Source organism: Nyctereutes procyonoides, unplaced genomic scaffold (assembly GCF_905146905.1).
Source record: "Nyctereutes procyonoides isolate TBG_1078 unplaced genomic scaffold, NYPRO_anot_genome, whole genome shotgun sequence".
Taxonomy (NCBI): Eukaryota; Metazoa; Chordata; class Mammalia; order Carnivora; family Canidae; genus Nyctereutes; species Nyctereutes procyonoides.
The window spans coordinates 48,910,356-48,931,054 of record NW_026575146.1 but is presented as its reverse complement, the minus strand read 5'-3'; the positions used below and the strand labels follow the sequence as shown (position 1 = coordinate 48,931,054).

Below are 20,699 nucleotides of genomic sequence, written 5' to 3'. Positions count from 1 at the left end.
CTTAGGGAAAGCATTTTAATTGAGATCACCCTTAAGTAAACACAACTTACTGATTTACTAATTGCACCATTTGGGTAGAGAGTAGTATATTATGAATCCTTGGTTCTTGATTCATAGCCAGGAAGAAAGTCATTTAGTCAAACTGAGTTTTTCCTCATCTCATGAAAGAATCTCCAGCATGAACAGAATGAAAGATAATATTACAATAGAACTGTTGACTAAAAAACAGAGAAGAGTGGAGAAGTGTTTACTTCCATCATGCCATGTGTTGTTCTACAGGAAGCCGACCTGTGCCCTGAGCTCCTCTCTGGCCAGGGGAGATTACCCACCAGTCTTGTAAGGGGATAAAAGCTCATTTGTCACTGATGTGTCTGTTCTGAGATCTTCAGCCCGGACTCCTGACCATCACCAGCGGCACATTAACATAATCAGCACCCCCAAATGAGTGTCGTCTTCTCTTCTTCTGCAATTCCTTGTGAAGCCTTCAGTCCTGCACATTTCCTATGCTGTTTCTTCAATCTTCTCACTGGCAAAGTTGAATAAGCAGCTGTGCCCTTTTAGGAACCCGTGTGCGGAGGCAAAGATTTCTAGATCCAACTTGAACCTTTCCTATTACCTGTGACCTCCGTAACATGGCTTCACTATGTAGATTATCTTCTGCATCTTCCCCACAGCTTGCTTCTGCCTTCTCTCTTCAATAAACATCAACTTACAACTTGAGTATTTTTACTGTGAACTCTAGACGTTATAAAGGCACATGATGGAGACTCCATTACTTCAAGAGTCTTGTCATTTCATTGCGAAAATAAAACCCAAATATAATCAGAGATTACTGGTGTGAGGGCAGGATAGGGTGAGCAGAGAAATACTGGGCTTTCTATGAAGGGAAGGTTTGAACTGGTACACAGCGATCCCAAAATTTGCGTTAGAATCACATTTGATACAGTCATGTATCCTCACCGCTGTTCCTCCCTGATTATACAGCCAGCCCTTCTTCTCTTCCAGGGAACTTTTGCCAACCTAATGCTCCGATTTTTTCCTACCTTTCCGGGTTTGGCCTACTTCCCTCAGACTGATAACCTCATATGTTAGTTAGCTTTTGTTGTATAAAAACCACTTTCCACACCTCGGAGGGTAAAAAAACAGCTGTTTATTAGATTGATGATTCTGCACATCCTGAGTTTGGGCTGACCTCAGCTGAGCCATTCTCTTGTTTCATGTGGGATCACTAATGCCTCCATGAGCCATTCTGGGTCAGCTGGGGGCATGGCTTTAGATGGGACAGCTTTAATCTGTTTAATGTGATCACTCATCTCATAGCTGGCCACCATGCCTTGTTCACTTGGCCACTAGGAAGGGTTGCAAGAGAAAGAGTGTGGAAGGTGTGGAACTAGAGCACTGTCACATCTATTACATTCTTAGGACAAAGTGAGTCACCAGGCCAGCCCGATCTCAAAGAGGGAAGAAATAACCTCGTAGCTCGATGGAAGGAATTCCAAGTGCCATAGGTGTAGGGAGCAGGGAGAATTGTGTCCAGTTTTGTTCTAAACACATCTGGTAATGACCCCAAATTTTGCTAAGACCATGAAATTTATAGAGTCTATGGTGCCTTAGGCATTTTTCAACTTTGAGGCAACAAACGGCACCAGACAGTGTGTTCACTGCCAGATTATGGAGTGCCTTGAGGGGTGAAGATGTTGGTGCTTTATAGACATGAAAAAGATTTGAGGTGGGAAATGGCACGCTGCCAGAATTTTAGAAAGGACTCACTTGTAGATCTGCGCAGAAAGAACTTTAGATCCACATATCTAGTTGTTACAGACTACTCCTATTTGGATGGCACTGTATTTTCCATATTTCTAAAACTAAAGTCAGTATTTTCATTCTCTAACCAAACTTCTTCTTGTGCTTCTTTTCTCAGCAAGAGATCCCATAATTTTCTTTGTAGTCCAAGCCACATGTCTCATGATTCTTGATTCTTTCTCTCGCCATACTCATTCATTGTTACTAACCACAAAGATTTAGGCTGCCTACTGTGTATCATGAACTATGCTTTCTCCTGTCCCTGCTAACCTAGACCACTATCATCTCTCCATCAGTAGAGCTGTCTCCTAATGAATTGGTGTCCAATGTTTTCCTTCAAGTTCTGTAGTACCTACCCACTGTGACTTCATATATATATAAAGTCAATATATATAATTGAAGTTCAATTTGCCAACATATAGTATAACACCCAGTGCTCATCCCATCAAGTGCCCTCCTCAGTGCCCATCACCCAGTCACCCCATACCCGGCCGGCCTCCCTTTCCATTTCCCCTTGTTCATTTCTCAGAGTTAGGAGTCTCTCATGTTTTGTCGCCACTGTGACTTCTTAAAACCAAATGTTCATTCAGTTGGCATGCAATGACCAAATTTCTACTGTGTGTTAGATTCTGGATACAGAAATCAATAGGGCAAAGTGACTTCCTTCATGGAGCTTCTCATCTGGTGTGAGAGACATGGGACGAGGAGACAAGTTCATATATAATAGGGTAGTTGTGATTTCCATGAAGAAAATGAAGTCCAAGTCATGGGTAGAGAGTGACACAGGATGCCATTCCAGACAGATGGACTAGGGAAAGCCTCTCTTGGGAGGTGACAATTGAATATCAGAGAGGGAACCCTATGGCTGTCTGAGGAAATGAAGGAGAATAGCAAGCATCAAAGTCTTGGGGTAGGAGTGGAATTGGGATGAAAAAGGGTGGTGTAGTGGAATAGAATGAGGAAGAAGTCAGGGGGATGGTTTCACATTAGGCCACAGGATGGTCTTGGTATATCATTAAAACTGTGAGGGAAAGTCATTGACACTTGAGAATGATTGGGAATTTCTTTTTAAGATTTTATTTATTTATTCATGAGAGACAGAGGCAGAGACATAGGCAGAGGGAGAAGCAAGCTCCCTGCGGGGAGCCTGATGTGGGACTCAGTCCCAGGACCCCAGGATCATGAACTGAGCTTAAGGCAGATACTCAACCGCTGAGCCACCCAGGCATCCCTGATTGGGAATGTTTATTGAGATTACATCTGATAGAGTTCACAACAATCGCTTTATTGCTAAGTGGAAAACAGACTATAGAGGGGAATAAAAGATAGTTATAGCGTGGATCACAGTGTAGCCTTGAAGATGGTGGGACGAGGTCAGGTTTAAGAGTTCTTTTGAAAGATCTGCTGACGGGTGTTTATAGAGAAGTTGAGGAGCCAGATGCTATAAACTGGTGTGGGGGACATGGAAAACCCTGGGTATGAAGGGCTTTGTAGGAGCCAGTAGGGAGAAATCAAGTGTTTTTCTTCGGAATTCAGTTGGAGATACATTTTACTTAATTTTTTTAAAGATTTTATTTATTCGAGAGAGAGAAAGGGCAGGAGGAGGAGCAGAGGAAGAGAGACAAACTCTGCACTGAGCACAGAGCCCAACACGGGCTCAATCTCAGGACTCTGAGATCATGACCTGAGCTGAAACCAAGAGTTGGATGCTCAACTGGCTGAGCCACCCAGGTGCCCCCAGTTAGAGATGCATTTTAGACATCCAAACTGTGTTAGTCCTGATCTTAAAACCCTTAAATGATTTTACATTAAATTATGCTGAAACCCAAACAAGCAAGCAAGCAGACATAGCTCATAAGTACACTTACAGTCTGGCCCCAGCGTGCGTACCTCTGCAGGCTTCTCTCTTTCCACTTTTTCTCACCCCACCACTCTCCCATCTGTACCCTCCAGTGGTACCGAACTCCTTTCGGTTCCTTTAGCGCTTGAGTTTTTTCCCGATTATTCTCTACCCTTACCCCAAGTAAGCACATCCTCCCTGCCCCTTGCTTGCCCCCTGGCTCAATCAGCTCCTGCCTGGGAGCTCTGTTGAAGTGTCACTTTTCTCAAGAGAGAGCGTGCAGCCTTTCTTTCTTGTCTTCCCCCTGATCAGGTACGTGTTCCCGCTGTACCCCCACAAACCCTCGTTACAATCCTAAGCAAGTGTTTTTGTGAAATTTCTTGCCCATCACCCAGACAAGACTGGAAGGACGTGAGCGCAGGGGGACAGCGTCCGAGCCAGGAAAGGGACCAGAATATAGGAAGATCTGGAGAAAAATCATTTTTAAACACAAGGGGATAGGTTAGAAGTGTCAGACAGGTTAGAAAGGTTAAAAAGAAGTGGATCGAGGCCAACAGCCTGAACCTCATGGCTCTGGGAAAGTGGGAGGTGACATGGAACAACTTAAAGAACAGGCTTCCATCCAGGTTTCCAGAACCTGACTGTATTTAGACCTGATGTATTTGCAAATGATGTGAGCCCTGGCAGCGCGGTGGGCTGAACACGTCAAGGGAAGCTCAGTCTCATCGTCTCGGAAATGTCCAGTGAATCTTCGAGATTCTGGTTACCCTTTAGCCACGGGGGTGGGGTTACCCTTTAGACTCCGGGGGTTTTAGCTGAAACGAGTTCTCCGAACCCTGAGACAGAACGTGTAGGAGTTCTGGAGAACAGAAAAAAAGGTTCACGGGCTTCTTGGGTTTTGCTTTGTTTGATGTGTATTTAACAATCAGTGAACTCAAAGTTTCTAATTCAGGGTCGGAAAGATGCGAAGAGGATCTTGAAATTTACAGAAGAGAGAAATGTCGTGCACTCAGCTAAATGCACCGACTGCCCAGTGAGCCTTCAGCTGTTCTGCCTCAATTCTCCTTCCATTTTTTTTAAAAAATAGATTTTATTTATTCATTCATGAGACACACAGAGAGGGGCAGAGACATAGGCAGAGGGAGAAGTAGGCGCCCTGCAGGGAGCCTGATGCGGGACTCGATCCCCGGACGCTGGGATCATGACCTGAGCCACCCAGGTGCCCTCAATTCTTCTTCTTCTCTCTCTCTCTCTCTTTTTTTTTTTTTTTTCGCAAGACCATTTTATTTACAGTGGTTTTAGCTTCACAGTAAACTTGAAGGAAGGTAGAGATTTCCTGTATGCCTCCTGCCCCAACACCTGCACAGCTGCCCACATTCTCACCATCTCCTCCCCGAGTGGTACATTTGTTACAGTTGATGAACTTACACTGATGCATAATCACCCAAGTCCATGGCTTGAATTAGGGTTCTCCCTTGGTATTGCACATTCTGTGGTTTGGGACCAATGTATAATGACATGGATCCAGTATTAGAGTATCACAAGGAGTATTTTCACCCCTCGAAAAATTCTCTATTCCACCCATCCCCAATCCCTGGCAACTACTGATCTTTCTACTCTCTTCACAGTTTTGCCTTTTCCACAGTGGCCTGTAGTTGGAATCATACCATGTGTAGCATTTTCAGATCAACTTCTTCCACTTAGTAATAACATGCATTAAAGTTTCCTCCATGGCTTTGCCTGGCTTGAGAGCTCATTTCTTTTTAATGCTGAGTAACCTACTGAAAACCATTTTGGTGGCTTCTAAGTATTGGCATTTGTGAATAAAGCTGCTGTAAATAAGCATCCATGTGCAGTTTTTTGGTGCCTGGACATAAGTTTTCAACTCCTTATGGTAAATGCCAAAGAATATAACTGTTGTTTGGCAAGAGCATGTTTAGTTTTGTGAGATACCGCCAAACAGTCTTCCAAAGTGGCTGCATGTTGCCTTCCTACCAGCAGTGAATGAGAGTTCCAATTGCTCCACATCCTCACCAGCATCTGGGAGTGTCCGTGTTCTGGATTTTGGTCAGTCTCATAGTTGTGTGGTGGCATCTCATTTTTATTCGCAGTTTTCTGCTGACTGGTCATGTGGCACATCTTTTTGCATCTTGATTTGCCATCTGTATCTCTTCTTTGACGAGGTGTCCATTAAGGTCTTTGACCCATTTTTTAATAAGATTTTTTGTTTCTTTATTCTTGAGTATAAGAGTTCTTTGTAGGTTTTGAATGTGTCCTTTATTAGATGTGTCTTTTGCAAATATTTTCATCCAGTCTGTGGCTTGTCTTCTCAGTGTCTTGATACTGTCTTTCATAGAGCAGGAGTTTTTAATTTCAGTGAAGTTCAGCTTTTCAACTATTTCTCTCATGGATTATGCCTTTGGTGTCCTATCTAAAAAGGCAAAATCATACCCAAAGTCATCTAGCTTTTCTTCTGCCATTATCTTTCAGGAATTTTAGTTTTGCATTTTATATTTAGGTCTTATATCCAATTTGAGCTAATTTTTGTGAAGAATGTAAGATCTTTGTCTAGATGCATTTGTCTTCTTGTGCATGTCCACTTGTTCCAGCACCGTTACTCTCTTTGGTACATTGTATTGCCTTTGCTCTCTTGTCAAAGATTGGTTGACGATACTTCCTCAATTTCTTTTTTATTGTTGTTGTTGTTTGTTTGTTTTTTACTTCCTCGATTTTTTAATCCTCAGTTATGAGTAGGATTTTAGGAACTGGATTTCTTTTCATTTTCCTCTGTATAGGCATATTTCATACCCCACAGCCCCTCTTCTAACATCCACTGTTTTCTGATGTTTCTTTGGTATTATGTGAGACACCCTTGAGATTTTATAACTGAGAAATGATCCACTGTCCAATTATATTATAGTAGATGTGAACCATGGTTCTGGAAGAGCTGGAATACTGGTATAAATGTGTGGAGTTGAAAAAAAAAAAAAGATGTGTGATGATTCATAGGAGGCATCTGACCAATGTAACAGAATAGTTGGACAGTGTTCTCTACTCCCACACCTCCTCCCTAGTCTCTAGACTCACAGCCACAGATGTAAAATATTCAGGTCATCCCAGCTATGCTTACAAAGGATCAATTGCCCTTTTAAGTTTGTCTGACCTACCTTTCCAGACAATGAAGAAAATCATTATTGTATTATTTTGTCGTAATCTCTCTCTCTCTCTAATTAGTATTCTCTACTAAACTATTGGGTACACTCATGCCTCCTATCACTGTGCTTTCATCAACAACAGGATTGTGGTTTCAGCAGCCATTTGTTAATGTACTTTATCTTCTTTAATCTTTATGGCTATTCTCTGCATTCAAACTACAGATCAGATTTTAAGAATGTAGGGAACTTAACAGAGTCACATAGCTGAAAAGTAGCAGAGGTAGGACTTAACTTTTCTGATTCCCCTAGCTGTAGTCATTAGTTGCTATGCTGAGTTTCATCCGATTGAAACTGGGCTTCCTTGGAATTTCTGGAAAATCTACAAATTGAATAATCAACCTTGAATAATTGGATGTTAGATCCATTTTGGCTAGGGGCATCTTTTTCTTTTTTTTTCATGTGTGTGATAACCAAGGATTTCAAGTCCCTCAAATGGACTCATAAATAAAATAGTAAATGTCTTAGGATTTCCTTAGTTTAATTGAGATGTTCAAAAATCTATGAAGTCATCTTTGGTTTTGGAGCCATAGAAACTCTATTTCATGCATCCCAAGAAGAGCAAGCACATCAGCTTATGGCCTCACAAAAGTCCAAAGTCAAATATCTCTAGGTAGCCTTGAAAAGGAAAGGCTAAAGAAAGACCTTCTCCAAATAGATGCAAAGAGAAGTGAAATGATTGTCTGAAACTATCAAGGGGACAACTAAGCCTAGGTGTATTTATTACCAGTAGTTATCTAGTCTCTAGTACTGAGAAACAGATGTCAGACCCATCAGAAAGGACAATTTCATCTTAAATGGAGCAAGGCTAACAATGGAGTGAGCCATTTCCTGTGATGGTTTCAATCTGCCTTCCAAGAGCTCATGAGTACTTATTGTTACAGATTCAGGAATTTTGCAAGTGTGATAGTTTAAGACTCACCATGATGTATTTACACCATGGAAATTCGCAAACACTACAAATAAAGGATTTTTTAAAGTTTTTTTTTTTTTTTTTTTTTTTTTTTTTTTAGTAATCTCTGTGTCCATTGTAAGCCTCAAACTCATGACCCCCAAGATCAACTATGCTCTTCTGACTGGGCCAGCCAGGCGACTCAAGGGATTTTTTTTTTTTTTTTAAGAATTGAGGGGTGCCTGCATGGCTCAGTCAGTCGAGTCTCAGATTCTTGATTTTGGCTCGAGTCATGATCTCAGGATCATGAGATCGAGCTTTGTGTTGGGTTCCACACTGTGCGGAGTCTGTTTTGGATTCTCTCTCTCCGTCTGTCCCTCCCACCTCTTCAATCAATTAATAATCTTAAAAAAAAAAAAAAAGAATTGATTTACCAGCACATCTTTGTCTATTTACCAAGTAAGTAAGCTCTCTATCAATGCAACTATGAAAATAGAAACTTTGTGATTTCCTAAAAGATGTGTTGGGGGCAGCCCAGGTGGCTCAGTGGTTTAGTGCTGCCTTCAGCTGAGGGCGTGATCCTGGAGACCCGGGATCGAGTCCCATGTCAGGCTTTCTGCAGGGAGTCTGCTTCTCCCTCTGCCTGTGTCTCTGCCTCTCTCTCTCTCTCTCTTTCTCTCTGTGTGTCTCTCAAGAATGAATAAATACAATCTTTAAAAAAATAAAATTAATTAAACTTTAAAAAAAAGTGTATTGGAATAAGTAGAATTAAGAAGAATTAGGTCCGTAAAGTCTTACTCAAGTATATTTTACCTTCTCACTTGAATGCACTGATCACCATGCTAAGGCAGGTGAGATTTGTGATTTGAATTTAACTGGTGCTATATTGTCCAATATCTACTATCTACTCCTGAATTTGCTGTGTTATGTATTAGGTCTTCCTCTAAGCTCCTTCTGTTTTAACTTTGAACAGGAGTTTCCGTAGCCCTGTGGTCTGGTGTCAGACTGCTTCTTTTTGAATCCTACTTTTAATATTTACTAGCTGTGTGAATTCTGGAAGGTTACCGAAGCTGATTAAGCCCCAATTTTTTTTATCTATTAAAAGCAGATGATAAAAGTACCTCCTTCAAACAGTTGTTCTGAGTCTTAAATGAAGCTAGACCACATAAAGTGATTAGTCTGATGCTTGGCCATGGTAAGGATCTTGTAGGTATCAGTTTCATTTCCCCTTAAGGGAATATGGATTCTGGGTTTGTTTTTGTTGTTGTTGTTGTTTTCAATTTCTTACATCTTTTGGACTCCAAATTCTACAAAGAATTTCAAATATATATACACCTTACTAAGTTGACTAGATATGTTTTTGAATTTGTTTATAAAATTTTTGAATTGTTGTGTATTCTGCATTCTTATTAACAGTGTATACTCAGAGATGCAGTCTTAGGAGCCACTGTATCGATGACAGTGAACAGTAGATATTTTCAATGTTCCGGGGCTGTTGGCAGCATATAAATTGGCAGTCCATTGAAGACCCTCAGAACTTGGAGAAGTTTAAAAAGAATGACATTGAGAGTTGCCTTGCCTCCCGTCCCCCAAGAAAAGGATGATGAGAACATAACAAAGGTGTTTATTTTTAGTATAAACTGTTCTTTCATTAAGCAAACACTGTGATGTGTTTAAAACACAAGAAAAAGAGACACACCCAGAGTGGTTTATAAGCAGAATAGATCATAACCCAGGTATGGAAAAGGCCATTTGTAGAGCCCACAGAGCAAACTCTTACAAATTACGTTCCTAAAAAAGAATAAAAGTTTTTATGGATAGGGAGACTATCCATAAAAGGGATACTATGGGACACTTAGGTGGCAATCATTGTTTCTACAGATGTATTCCATTTTGTGTTATTCCTAAATATTTAGTCACCTGTGCATAGACTATCATTGAAAATACAGTATGTTTTTCTGAACTGAAGGTGCATATATTTACTACAAATATTTGTGTTGCATATACTGTGCACATATGTGGTTTCCATCAGCTTCAGATATGCTACAAGGGTCTGACTGGCCTCTTTTGTAAATACCGGTCTATTGAGTACATATCTGGTAACACAATTCTGGAAACTAGTCTTGAGTTCCAGCTCTGGCAGATATCTTCTCAACACTGATTGACTATGTCTGAGGAAATCAGGGCTAATCTATATTCCTTTTGCCTTTGACTGATGCTGTAACATAGATTCTTGTTGAGTAAATTGAGCCCAGTTTAAAGACCGTCTCAACAAGGCAGTTAAAGAAGTGATTAACTCCTTCTTATCTTTGGTCATTGTTGACTGCCATCAGTATATTTCCATAGTCCTTGCTCTCTGGACACCTTGGGTGTATGAAACAACCACACCAGAAACCTCTTTGGCAGCCTGGACTACTTGAAATATATGCTAAAAAACCTAAGGCTCACATTCAGAATTTAGGGTTCTGGTTTAAGGGTCCTCTGACTTTATTGTTCATTTGCAGGAACACCCCAGGCCCTGATTTTTTTTTTCCTTTGACATGTTGGCTACTTGCTATATTCGATTATCCAAATGAAAGTATCAATTGGATATTTCCTCTCCTTTCCCTTCCATCTTGGCAGATGAAAAGAAAAAAAGGAGGAACAAAAATATTTAATCTGTTAGAGTCGGATTCAACAGAAGCAGAGGTGGAAGAAAGAAACCTAATTGCTTCACTTTTAACACACATGTTTTCCATAGACGGCTGGTTTTCTTCAATTTTCGTAATTACAATTTCAGGCAGCATCCCTCCACTCCAGGATGGTTATCCCATTTGTGGGTTACCCATTTCCTGTGCATTTCCTTCCTCCAGCCCACCTCTTGGCCACATTAACATTACTTCATGTCACAAACGATACCACAGGTGGCCAGAACAGGTTCTGAAAAAGGGGAAATGACATGGAAACCTGTCAAGGTTGCTTTGTGTTACATTGCAGTGTTTGGTGAGGAGAGGCCCACACTCTTGGCCAGAAAGAGACTTCTGGGAGACATAGGCATTTTGGAAATCTACACTGTTTCTTTCATGATCATCTCCATTAGCCAACTGAGCATTAGCTGACTAGGTATCTCTGACGAGGTCGGAGCAGTGCCCGTCATAGCAGTTGTGAACTTGGAAATGAGGTTGAGGCTGTGCCCTCACTTCTGGCATGTGATCAGTCAGCCCAGTATTCACTGCATTGCTCAGTTAGACTTGGTTTAATGCATGGTCTGAGAGGGGCTTACCATCAATAAAACAAAATTCACACACAAGACTCAACAGTCAACAGCAGTTCAGAAGAATTTAGCAAGTAGGAGTTGGATTGTATAGGACAGAACGTGTGTGTGTGTGTGTGTGTGTGTGTATCTGTCTTCATCTTTGAGTTCAAGGATGGGGAAGAGATAGATGCGTTGGCCAAAGGCCATAAGAAGTCTTTGTGGGAAAAAGTGTAGGTGCCTAAGCTGTGCCTGGAAAATGGGGGGACATGGGGAGAATGGAATTTGGGTTAGTGTCGTAGTAGTGTGTGTGTGTGTGTGTGTGTGTTTGTGTGTGTGTACAGGGCCTTAAATGCCAGAAAGAAGGTGAGAAAAAATACAGATGTTCGGAAAATATATAAGCCCCATCCTCTTTAAAATTGCTATTCCTTGTGGTGAAAAATGGGTACACCCTTTGTTAGAATGAATCCTCGAAACTACTCAAGTGTGTTTATGACATTCAACAAAAGGTAGTCTCATTTGGAGAATAAATTTACAGATTCATGTCAGGGGCTGTTAGAGGTATCTGTGTCTAGTTAGCTTTGGATTTTGATGGATGAAGTTTGGCATGAGCCTCAATTTATTTAGGTTGTAGTCAGAAGAAAAGCCCTGGATGGTCTGACCTCTCTTCCCCTTCTAGTTGGTTGTCATCCAGACCATTCTTTCCCTCATTCTCTGAGCTTCAGCCATGTGCTGCCTTCTTTCTCTCTCTTCAGCGTGCTGAGCCGTTCCCCGCCTTACATTACCCTGGCATTTACTGTGTCCTCTACTGAGACTTTTAGCTCTAGGCTCTTGGGCAGAGTAGCTCTTTCTCATCAGTCATCCATCAGCTCTGATTTCACTCCTTGCTACCAAAGACTCCACCTTCCCTCCCACCTAGAGTGGTATGCTCTGGTCCCTTGGCATTCGCCATCCTCTCACCCTCTTTAATTTCTTTTAAGCCAAAGGAGGGCTCTGAATGGTATTGTTTATTTGTTTATTATCTGCGTCTCCCCTTTGGAGGGGTCATTAGGACAGGAACCTTCCTGCTTACAACCACACTGCAGCATGTAGTAGGTGCTCAATAAAGTATAGGTTAGATGAGTCAATGGCGGTGGGGTCTCCATTATGCTCGGAGCCTACAAAGCTCACATTCTCCTACCCTCCTAAAGAGCTGAACTGTTACAAAACAGGAAGAAAATGGTAAGATCCAGGGTGGCCCATGTTACTGTGGCATTATGTTATAGCAGGTCTTTTTCCCTATGTTCCTCTACGATGTCTTAAGAACCTGGGAAGCAACACCACTCACCACCACTCAGAGGGCTACTTTGAAGACATGGACGTGCGGGGGGCATGGTGTGGGTTGGATGAATGCTAGTATATCATGAAGAGCTGCTGCTTTCATGCAGTTCTTGCTGTGTTTATATGTTGTAGCCCTACAGAATGAAATGACTGTACATAGCGAGCTACGATTCAGTGTCTCTCCAGCCTGCCCTCTGAATCCCTCACACACATTTCCTGTCTGGACTCGGTTCCATTCCTCCTTTCTCTTCTCCAAGTACTGCTGACCGAGTCGGCTTGCCCCCTACCTATCATGGTATGACAGCTGTGGTCAATTCATCAAAAGAAGTTTGACGGCACTGTTACTTTTTTTTTTTTTTCCTCGTTCGTGGGTTTCCCACAGTAGCACACCTCTGGCTGACACTGTCCAAAAGCTGCCTGAGTTCTCATTTTTGGCCAGCTTGGCTTCCAGATGCCTGGTTAAGAAATTATAAAGTATGCGTTCTTCAGTTGCCTGGATGGGGTTTATAAATGAAATGTTACGATGCCTTTTTATGTGTCATTGATGCATGCTAACAATAAAATGACACATCCATTATTGTGCTACTGGGATGTACTTTATTTTACTCTATTTTTCCCCCAAAGGATCTATGGTGTTAGGCAAGCGCAGAGCTAGCAGGAGATTTCTGTTCTGCTTGCCTTCCCCACGTCTCTCCTTCCCACCCTCTCCTGTTACTATGCTAGAGACCCGGGCTTCTGCTCTGCAGGCAACCACCACATTCCAATTACCTTAATCCATGATCTCGACAGCTAGGCGATTCTCCCGTCCTCTGATTATTAGTCATCTGCACCGTCTGATTCTCCCTCTTCCTTCCTTAGCACTGCAGCGACAACACGCATCCCTGCCAATCAGACATGAACATCGAAGGAGCCTGGAAGAGAGGCTACACGGGAAAGAACATCGTGGTGACCATCCTGGACGACGGCATCGAGAGAACCCACCCGGATCTGATGCAGAACTACGTGAGTGTGTGCTGTGCTCCGAACGCCTTCCCTCCTGGGAAATAAGGGAATGCCCGTCAGGATTGTCAGAACGTGGGGACCCTGCTGAGAAGTGCAGCTAACGGATACAGTAGGCTCTGAGTATTGCTTCCAATTTATAAAAAAGATGCACCGTCTGAGTACAGGAAACATGAGATGCTGCTTTCAACTTCCAGGTGCCTTTCTTTGTTCTGATGACAATAAGCAGGTGATAAGGCAGCAGAAACCCTACTATGAGCACCATCTACTCCTGATGATGACCGCCCAGCTCTGCGGTTCATCCACATACCCACACAACATGCTCCGTTTCTTTTATGGAGAAACACGTACTTAGAACTTTTCTCAAGTTCTTCTACTGGTCTTTTTCTCTTTTTTTTACTCTCCTCTTTCAAAGGATAATGATCAGCCTCCTACTAGTCCTAGGAAGCAGTCAGTTCCCTTTCTTAAGAAGGAACTGTGATTCCAGGACTCAAAGGGTGGGATGAGCCCAAGACCACAGAGCAAGTGCTGATACTCAGTACTTTCATTGCAAATCCTGGTTACCAGTCTGGTGCCCACTGCACTTTGGGGTCAGTTTCTGCCCCTTGGGCCTCTGGGTCCCCTCTACTACTGTGGTAGCCACCGCCTAGAGATGTGTTCATGATTTCTCTGAGCTCTCCTCTCCAATCTCATTCCTTCCATTGGCTTCTCCTTTCGAAGTGTGGTTGAGAGTGCCATAATTATCTCTCCATATGCCATTCTCTGTCAGCTCCAAATTTGTGTTTCCTGACACCTTGGTTCTCTCTCTAAAATATTTCTTCTTTTATCAAGAGCCTGCAATGACCCCCTGTTATCTGCAAGTGCAGTGCTGATTCCCATCGGGGCTCAGCAGAAAATTCCCTGGATCCCACTCACACCCATGTGTTCTAACATCCCCTGGGACCTTTTTTCTGGTGACAACTGTTTCCACCCAGCAACACTGATATCACTGCATGCCACTTAAACTACCATCGTTTTTACCTCCACCCCCCTCTCTTCCTTCCTGATTGCTTTCATTCCAAACTTTTGGCTGTCTTGAATGTTCCTAAATTATATTTCATGTTGGTATTGAAAAAAAAGTTGCTCTTAAAATTGGTGATTTTCTATCCGCTTACAAGTTTCCTGTCCTATCCCTAAAAATGCAAGCAGCTCGAAATCACAGTGAAGTCTACTTTGCTTCCCTTTGCGGGACTCTTATTGACTCGAAAGGAGGAAAATCATGGGTTGGGGTAGGAAGCTTTGCCCTGTGTTTTTGGGAGGCGTCCCACAGAGAATCCTGAGTTCTATAAGTGGGAAGACCACATTGCTTCAGATTTTTGTCTTCTGTATTCCAGTTTATGGTTGTTAAAGGAGTGACCTCAGCAAGCCCACCCCATCACCCTGTGCCCCAAGCTGGCAGAGAACTGTGAGGCACAAAGGACTTGCCATCCTGACGTGCCTGCTGCCTCAGTGGACATAGAGAGGCCCTGGGGAATGTTGTCCTGGACTCACTCAGAAGGGACCTGACTTTTTACTTAAGGCCAGTTTTCAGAGACAGGGATGTGATGCCTTCTTGAAATCTGATCTCTCTCTCTCTCTCTCTCTTTCTCTGTGTCTCTATCTCCTCTGGCATGGGAAGACTTGGTTTCTGGGTGGTTTCTCAACACCATGGGTGTCACTGTATGTTTGCCTCTGTGTCTCCTCTGCTCTTCCTCACCTACTGTTCCAGCGTCTCATGAAACCGTTTAGACAGAGATCACTACATTCTCTCCAATGTTCCCTTCTCATTTGCCCAGTCTCACTTATTTCATGACACTGACTCTCAAGTTAATTCTCCTGAAGAGACTCCATTTTATCTTTGCAAATAAAATACCTCCAAGCCACTTCCTTGGCACCTCAGGAACTCCCCCAGGCTCACAGTCACCCACATTTCTGACCCACAACAATCTTCTTGCACACGAACCCCCAGTGTCCCCTCACACTTGAATGTTTTCCTCACTGTCTTCTCATTGCCCATTTTGTTTCAAACATTCAGCCCCAGAAACTTCACAAATTAATTTTCTACAATGACATATTGAAACAATTTCTGCTAAATTAGATGATTTTTCCCCAAGGTTAAAAAGGGAGAGAGAAGTAACTGCAAATTCATTCCGTTCTCATTTGAACAAAACATTTGAGTGGCTGCTCTTCCCCTGCCTCCAAGCACACTCAGACATTCACAGCATAGAATTTGAGAGCTAAAAAAGAAATTTCCATTCCGTCTCCTCTTTGATAGGGTAGAAACTAGGGTCTGAAGGCTGCAATGAGGGAGCCCAGGTTTTATAAGGAACAGAACTGTGGGGACCTCTCTCCCAGCAGAGGAGTCTTTCCAGTCATACACAGTGTGGTGTTCCTGCCTACCACCACCTAGGAACATATTTGATGAAAGGCAGACAGCTTTAACCTAATTGTGATTGCATTCTTTGCCTCTTTTATTGTTCCCCCCCCCCCTTAAAAGAGAAGTGGTTCTCCAGAACCTATCTGTGTGATTAGCAGTACTGGTGCTTTGCAGTTGTCCTGATGTTGGAGCTGGTGACATGTAGAGATAAAGCACATTGGGTGGGGTCGGGGATGGGGAAGCAGATGGCCTGGGTTCCAATCATGGTTTTAGGGGCTGGTTTATTTCATGCCTTTGATCAAGGTACTTAGCCTGTGTTAGGCTTCCGTTTCCTTCCAAATAAAACTAGTCACTCATACTAGATACACACCATTCATGCTCTAGTGACCAGTATAGGGAAAGGGGAGCTGCAGGGCCACCTTAATACAGGAAGCAGGAGTTTACCTACCACCTTCATATGCCCCATGTATTTCGTTTAATTTCTCCAAACATCAGACTCTGTGTACTACGGATTATTTTCAGAAACAAGAGCCTTCGTGAGAGCTAGAAAACAAAGATTGCATTTATTTTCACTAAAACTGAAATCGGGAATTACCCTAAAGCGTCAGAAAATACAAAACATTCTAAATGAGTTCTGCCTACTGTGATATAAATTGCAGTGAGGAAGTAAGCCAGTAATTTCTTTTTGGAAATTTGGAACATCAAGAGACAGAAATGTAGAAATTTGGAAATTTTTTCACAATCACTTTTAAAAACAGACAGATCCAGCTATGGCCTCAGAGATGCTTTTGCCTCAGTTTGAAGCCTTGACAAATACAGTAAAACTTTGTTCATTATTTTGGTTGGGACAGAGGGTCATTGGGTATCAGTAAAAAGTCTGAATTACAGACTCTTTTATAGTGGATACACCATCTGAAACCAGACAGCTATTGCCTGGTATAAGTACCACCATACCTAGTATGATAAATTTCTAACACTGATTTTTAATTGGCTTGTCAGTTATTTGTGAATTATCTTCAAAAAAAATCTTTGACTTACAAGGAATTTACACACTCCAGAAATGAAGTAAGGACTAGAGAGAATCCCTGGAAAATAAATCACTTTGCTTCTAGAGAGTCCAAGAATACTTCACCGGGAATGTGGTCATTGAGGACCTCTTCAAAGGAATTGGGTGAGGGTTCAGTTCTAGGTATGAGGGAAAATGTGTTGGCAAGAATGGTCTGGGTTCTTGCTGGGTCTGTGGAGAGTATTTCTTCACCTTAAGGAGAAAAATACAACAGTGATTATTACTGAACCAGGCATCCTGACACCACTGAACCATGAATGTATTATTTAATCTAATTACTCTCTTGCAGAAATGTGTTTAAGAATGCATGAGCCTTCAGGTTAATGGCTAATTACTAAACGCCTGTCTCCTCCTCTTGCTCTCTCCTCCGTGGCCGTAGGATGCTCTAGCGAGTTGTGACGTTAATGGGAACGACCTGGACCCAATGCCTCGTTATGATGCAAGCAACGAAAACAAGTAAGGCCCAGTGAGGGTGGCTGGTGTGTGGCTGCCAAGGACTTGTGTTTTACTCTTGCTGAGGGAAGCATTTTCTTAGAACACCTTGGTAACAAAGGATCCATAAATTTGCTCCAAGATGAACAAGTATCTTTACACTGAAAGGAATAAAAAGGGTTGGTCTACATGGTAATAAAAAGCAGTGGTCTACATGGTAAGAATGGTCGCAGAGAGAACCCTGGGGAATAATGATTCAGCATTTTCATATCTTGAGGGCACAGCTGGGGAATATTGCCCCTCATCTGGGGGGCAATGGGAATATTGACACATTTTTGGGATGGAGGGCTAATGGGAAAGGCAAAACAAAGTATACCCCCAAAGAGTTACTTTATTCTGTTAAATTCAACAGATTTCATTGACTCCTGTGCTTGAGGTCTGCCAGGGACTTTCTTACATGCTGCTGCTTTTTTTTCTATTCTGTAATGATTGTGTTTTCTACTAATGTACATGAAATACCTGTAGGGTTCACCATGTACAGAACCCATTACCTTTCTATCTTCACATTCAAGAGCCATAGAAACCCATTTAACCACTTTTCCACTCTAGTTAGTACAGTAGTTTTCATGAGAGTGGATGAAAATGCACACCCATTTGATATCATGGAATATCTTAACATTCTTCACAAAGGAAATGGGAATGGCTTTTTATTTTTTTTGTTTTTTTTTTTTCTGCTTAAAATGATGCAGATTCTTTAAAGGATTAGTAGATACTTCTAATATTAGTAGATACTTCTAATCTCTAGATCACATTAGCTTTTTCCCTTTTACTGCAAAGCTCTTCCAGGATAATGCTGTGATTTAAATACTATCATTTCGATTTTTACTTACATGTTTTAGTTTGGAATTTCAGAAGTAGCAAAGAGAGGTGCTTTGCCCATTTATTACGTGCTCTTTTCAGCCTGTGTTTTTCTTTAGGGAAAAATTTCTTAGTATTATTTGATTAAGTCAGTAAGTTTAGATAAAGCCATCTGACCTAGATAATTGTGACTGCACATGGATTTTTCTTCTTTTTTTTTCCCCCTCCTTTCACCATCTACAAAGAAGACTCAAAAAAGTACATGCTGTTTGCTAATAATTCAGTTAATATTACAGATTGGATTCAATGGTGAAAGCATTAATATATAAATTGACTTAGATGGAATTTTTCAGAAACTTAAAAAAAAAAAAAAGAAAACAGGTTAGTTTCTTTCAGTTCTGGCTATTGCTGTCCAGATTATACTGTTTAAAGTTATAGTGAATTTTACACCAAGGGTTATAACGCGAAACAGTGCGAGCTCATTTATTTCACGTAATTTAAAAACCAGCCTGAAACATTGATGAAGAATCTTGAAGCTTCAATATCAAAAAGTCACCACCATTAAATGTCAACATATAGTCCATTCTGCTCTAATGTGACAGCCACCTTCCTGAAAACACTTGCGCTCTGCAAAATCTTAAGCCGCCAAGTGATAAAACAATGAGATTTGAGATCAGCACTCAAAAGCTTCGTCGCAAAATAGTAGGGACCTATTCAAAAACAATGGCTCAGTTCTGTCCATGTGAAGTGGTGATGAAATGTGTACAATTACAATAAATGCACCACTTTATCTTGAAAAACACCTAAGTTTGCTTGTGGAAGTGTGTGCACATTACATCGGCTCCTGCTCACAGGCCTGCCACTCTGTGTGCGAGAGAAAAAGGGGGGAGATAAAATATAAAGATGAAAATTTAGGAAAGGAACAAAGACTAGGGAGGAAAATGAATCAGTTGAGAGGAGAGGGAAAAATGAAAGTGGAGGACAGTCTGTGCCACCCCCGCAAGCCCCAGAATGGCCTAAAGAAGCATGGCAACTGAACAGTGACTGAAGTGGAAGGTGAGGCAGTCGAAATCAGAGAGTAGCAACAGCAGGTGTGCACAGGTATGGCTAGGAGTGGACTGTGGTGCTCCCCGGGTATGCAACTGTGTGCATGTTGTATATTCCCATGGAGCAGGGTGTGTTTTCTACACTTAGAGTTTCTAGGACAAAATTGTGCATCACACATGTAAATTCCACATCGTGCTTACCTTGTTCTCTAACACATCAATGGTGTCAGAAGAAATTTGTGTTTTCGAGGCGAACGTATAGGAGATGCTATGTGTACGATGTTATATCCATCGGTTTGATGTATTCCATCAACATTTGTAGAAAGCAAAGAGGATCAGGAGAGCTGTAGGGAAGACCAGATCATGTTAACACCCAAAGTATTTTTTGTACAGGATGTCAAGGGACAAGAGAGGCTATAGGTGGAAACCAGAAACGTATTGTACCCTGTAGGCAGTACAGTCTGAATTTACATGTGAGTTTTTACATCGAGACTCTCGGGGGCAATGGTGACTGTTTCCCAGGCCTGTCTGATGTGTGACTACCATCACTAAGCACAGATGCTGCGGTTAACATAGACAGTATTGGCTTTGATGGCTTCTTACAGGCTGCCTTTTAAAAACCATGTCCTGTGCAAGGATTCCTTTCAAACGTGCCTCTCCCCAAGACCTATCTCAAGAAGCATCGCCATGGGTCTGCTCACGCTGGCATGTTCTAGTGTGTCCTGTTTGAACCCATTCTAAGTACTGACCACGGTTCATTGAGTGCAGTGTGGGTTTGGTTATTGGAGCATGCACAGGCATTGTTCGAGATTTGTGCTTGTGTTTGTAGTCTTGACAGTGAAATATGGTGTTTCCAGAGGTACACCATCAGTATTCCCTACTTCTGCTTTATGGCATCAGATGTCCCTTTACCCCCTCTCAGGAGCGCTCCCTGATTTTTTACTTGCCAAACAAAAGCATGTATTCAGGCATTTGAGGTTAAGATATCCTCTTTGCTCATTAGACCATAATTATAGATGTGATTGATGGATCTGTCTTTAAGCTAGATAATTCTGTTTGAATGGAAATGACTTGGCATCAGGAAATTAGCAGTGAGTTTGTAGTTCAGAAGAGTTGACAGTTAGCTTTCATTCTCCTTAATTAACTTTATCATCTTTGGGTCTGAGTACTCTGAGCTTTAGTCCTTTTTTTTTTTTGTTTTGTCTTAATCTCTAAAATTATAATAATAATACTTCTAAAGGTTACCAGTAAAATGCCTAAAACCCCAAACATACAACTGAGTCTCTATTAGGTGCTGGATAATCATAATTATAGCTGTTGTTGTAATTATGTGTTCTGTTCCTCTAGCTGGTTCCTGATAAATAATTAATAATCATAATCATCTCAAAATATATGTGCATATGAACATTTCAAATTGAATGTACAAATGACTTGGAGGTCTTTATTTCTAAGATGAGAGGTTTCGGTAGGTTTTTTGCTGCTTTAGGTGGTGAAAGCTGAGACTCATTCAGTCTACAGAAAATCCGCTTTTCTTCAGTTCCTTTTACCTACCTCCTTCACCGGAGCATGAGTCTTTGAATTTGATGTAAGATAGTGAAGAGGAG

General features: G+C 41.8%; 1 protein-coding gene across 2 annotated transcripts in view; it reads left to right on the top strand.

Annotated features, from left to right (window-relative positions):
• PCSK5 (proprotein convertase subtilisin/kexin type 5) overlaps positions 1 to 20,699 on the top strand; it is a 440,983-nt gene that overhangs the window by 110,878 nt on the left and 309,406 nt on the right. For both annotated transcript variants that reach the window (XM_055310345.1, XM_055310347.1), the window contains exons 4-5: positions 13,158 to 13,301; positions 17,139 to 17,215. In XM_055310345.1, the coding sequence (XP_055166320.1) occupies positions 13,158 to 13,301; positions 17,139 to 17,215 (221 nt within the window). The remainder of the gene's footprint in view (positions 1 to 13,157; positions 13,302 to 17,138; positions 17,216 to 20,699) is intronic.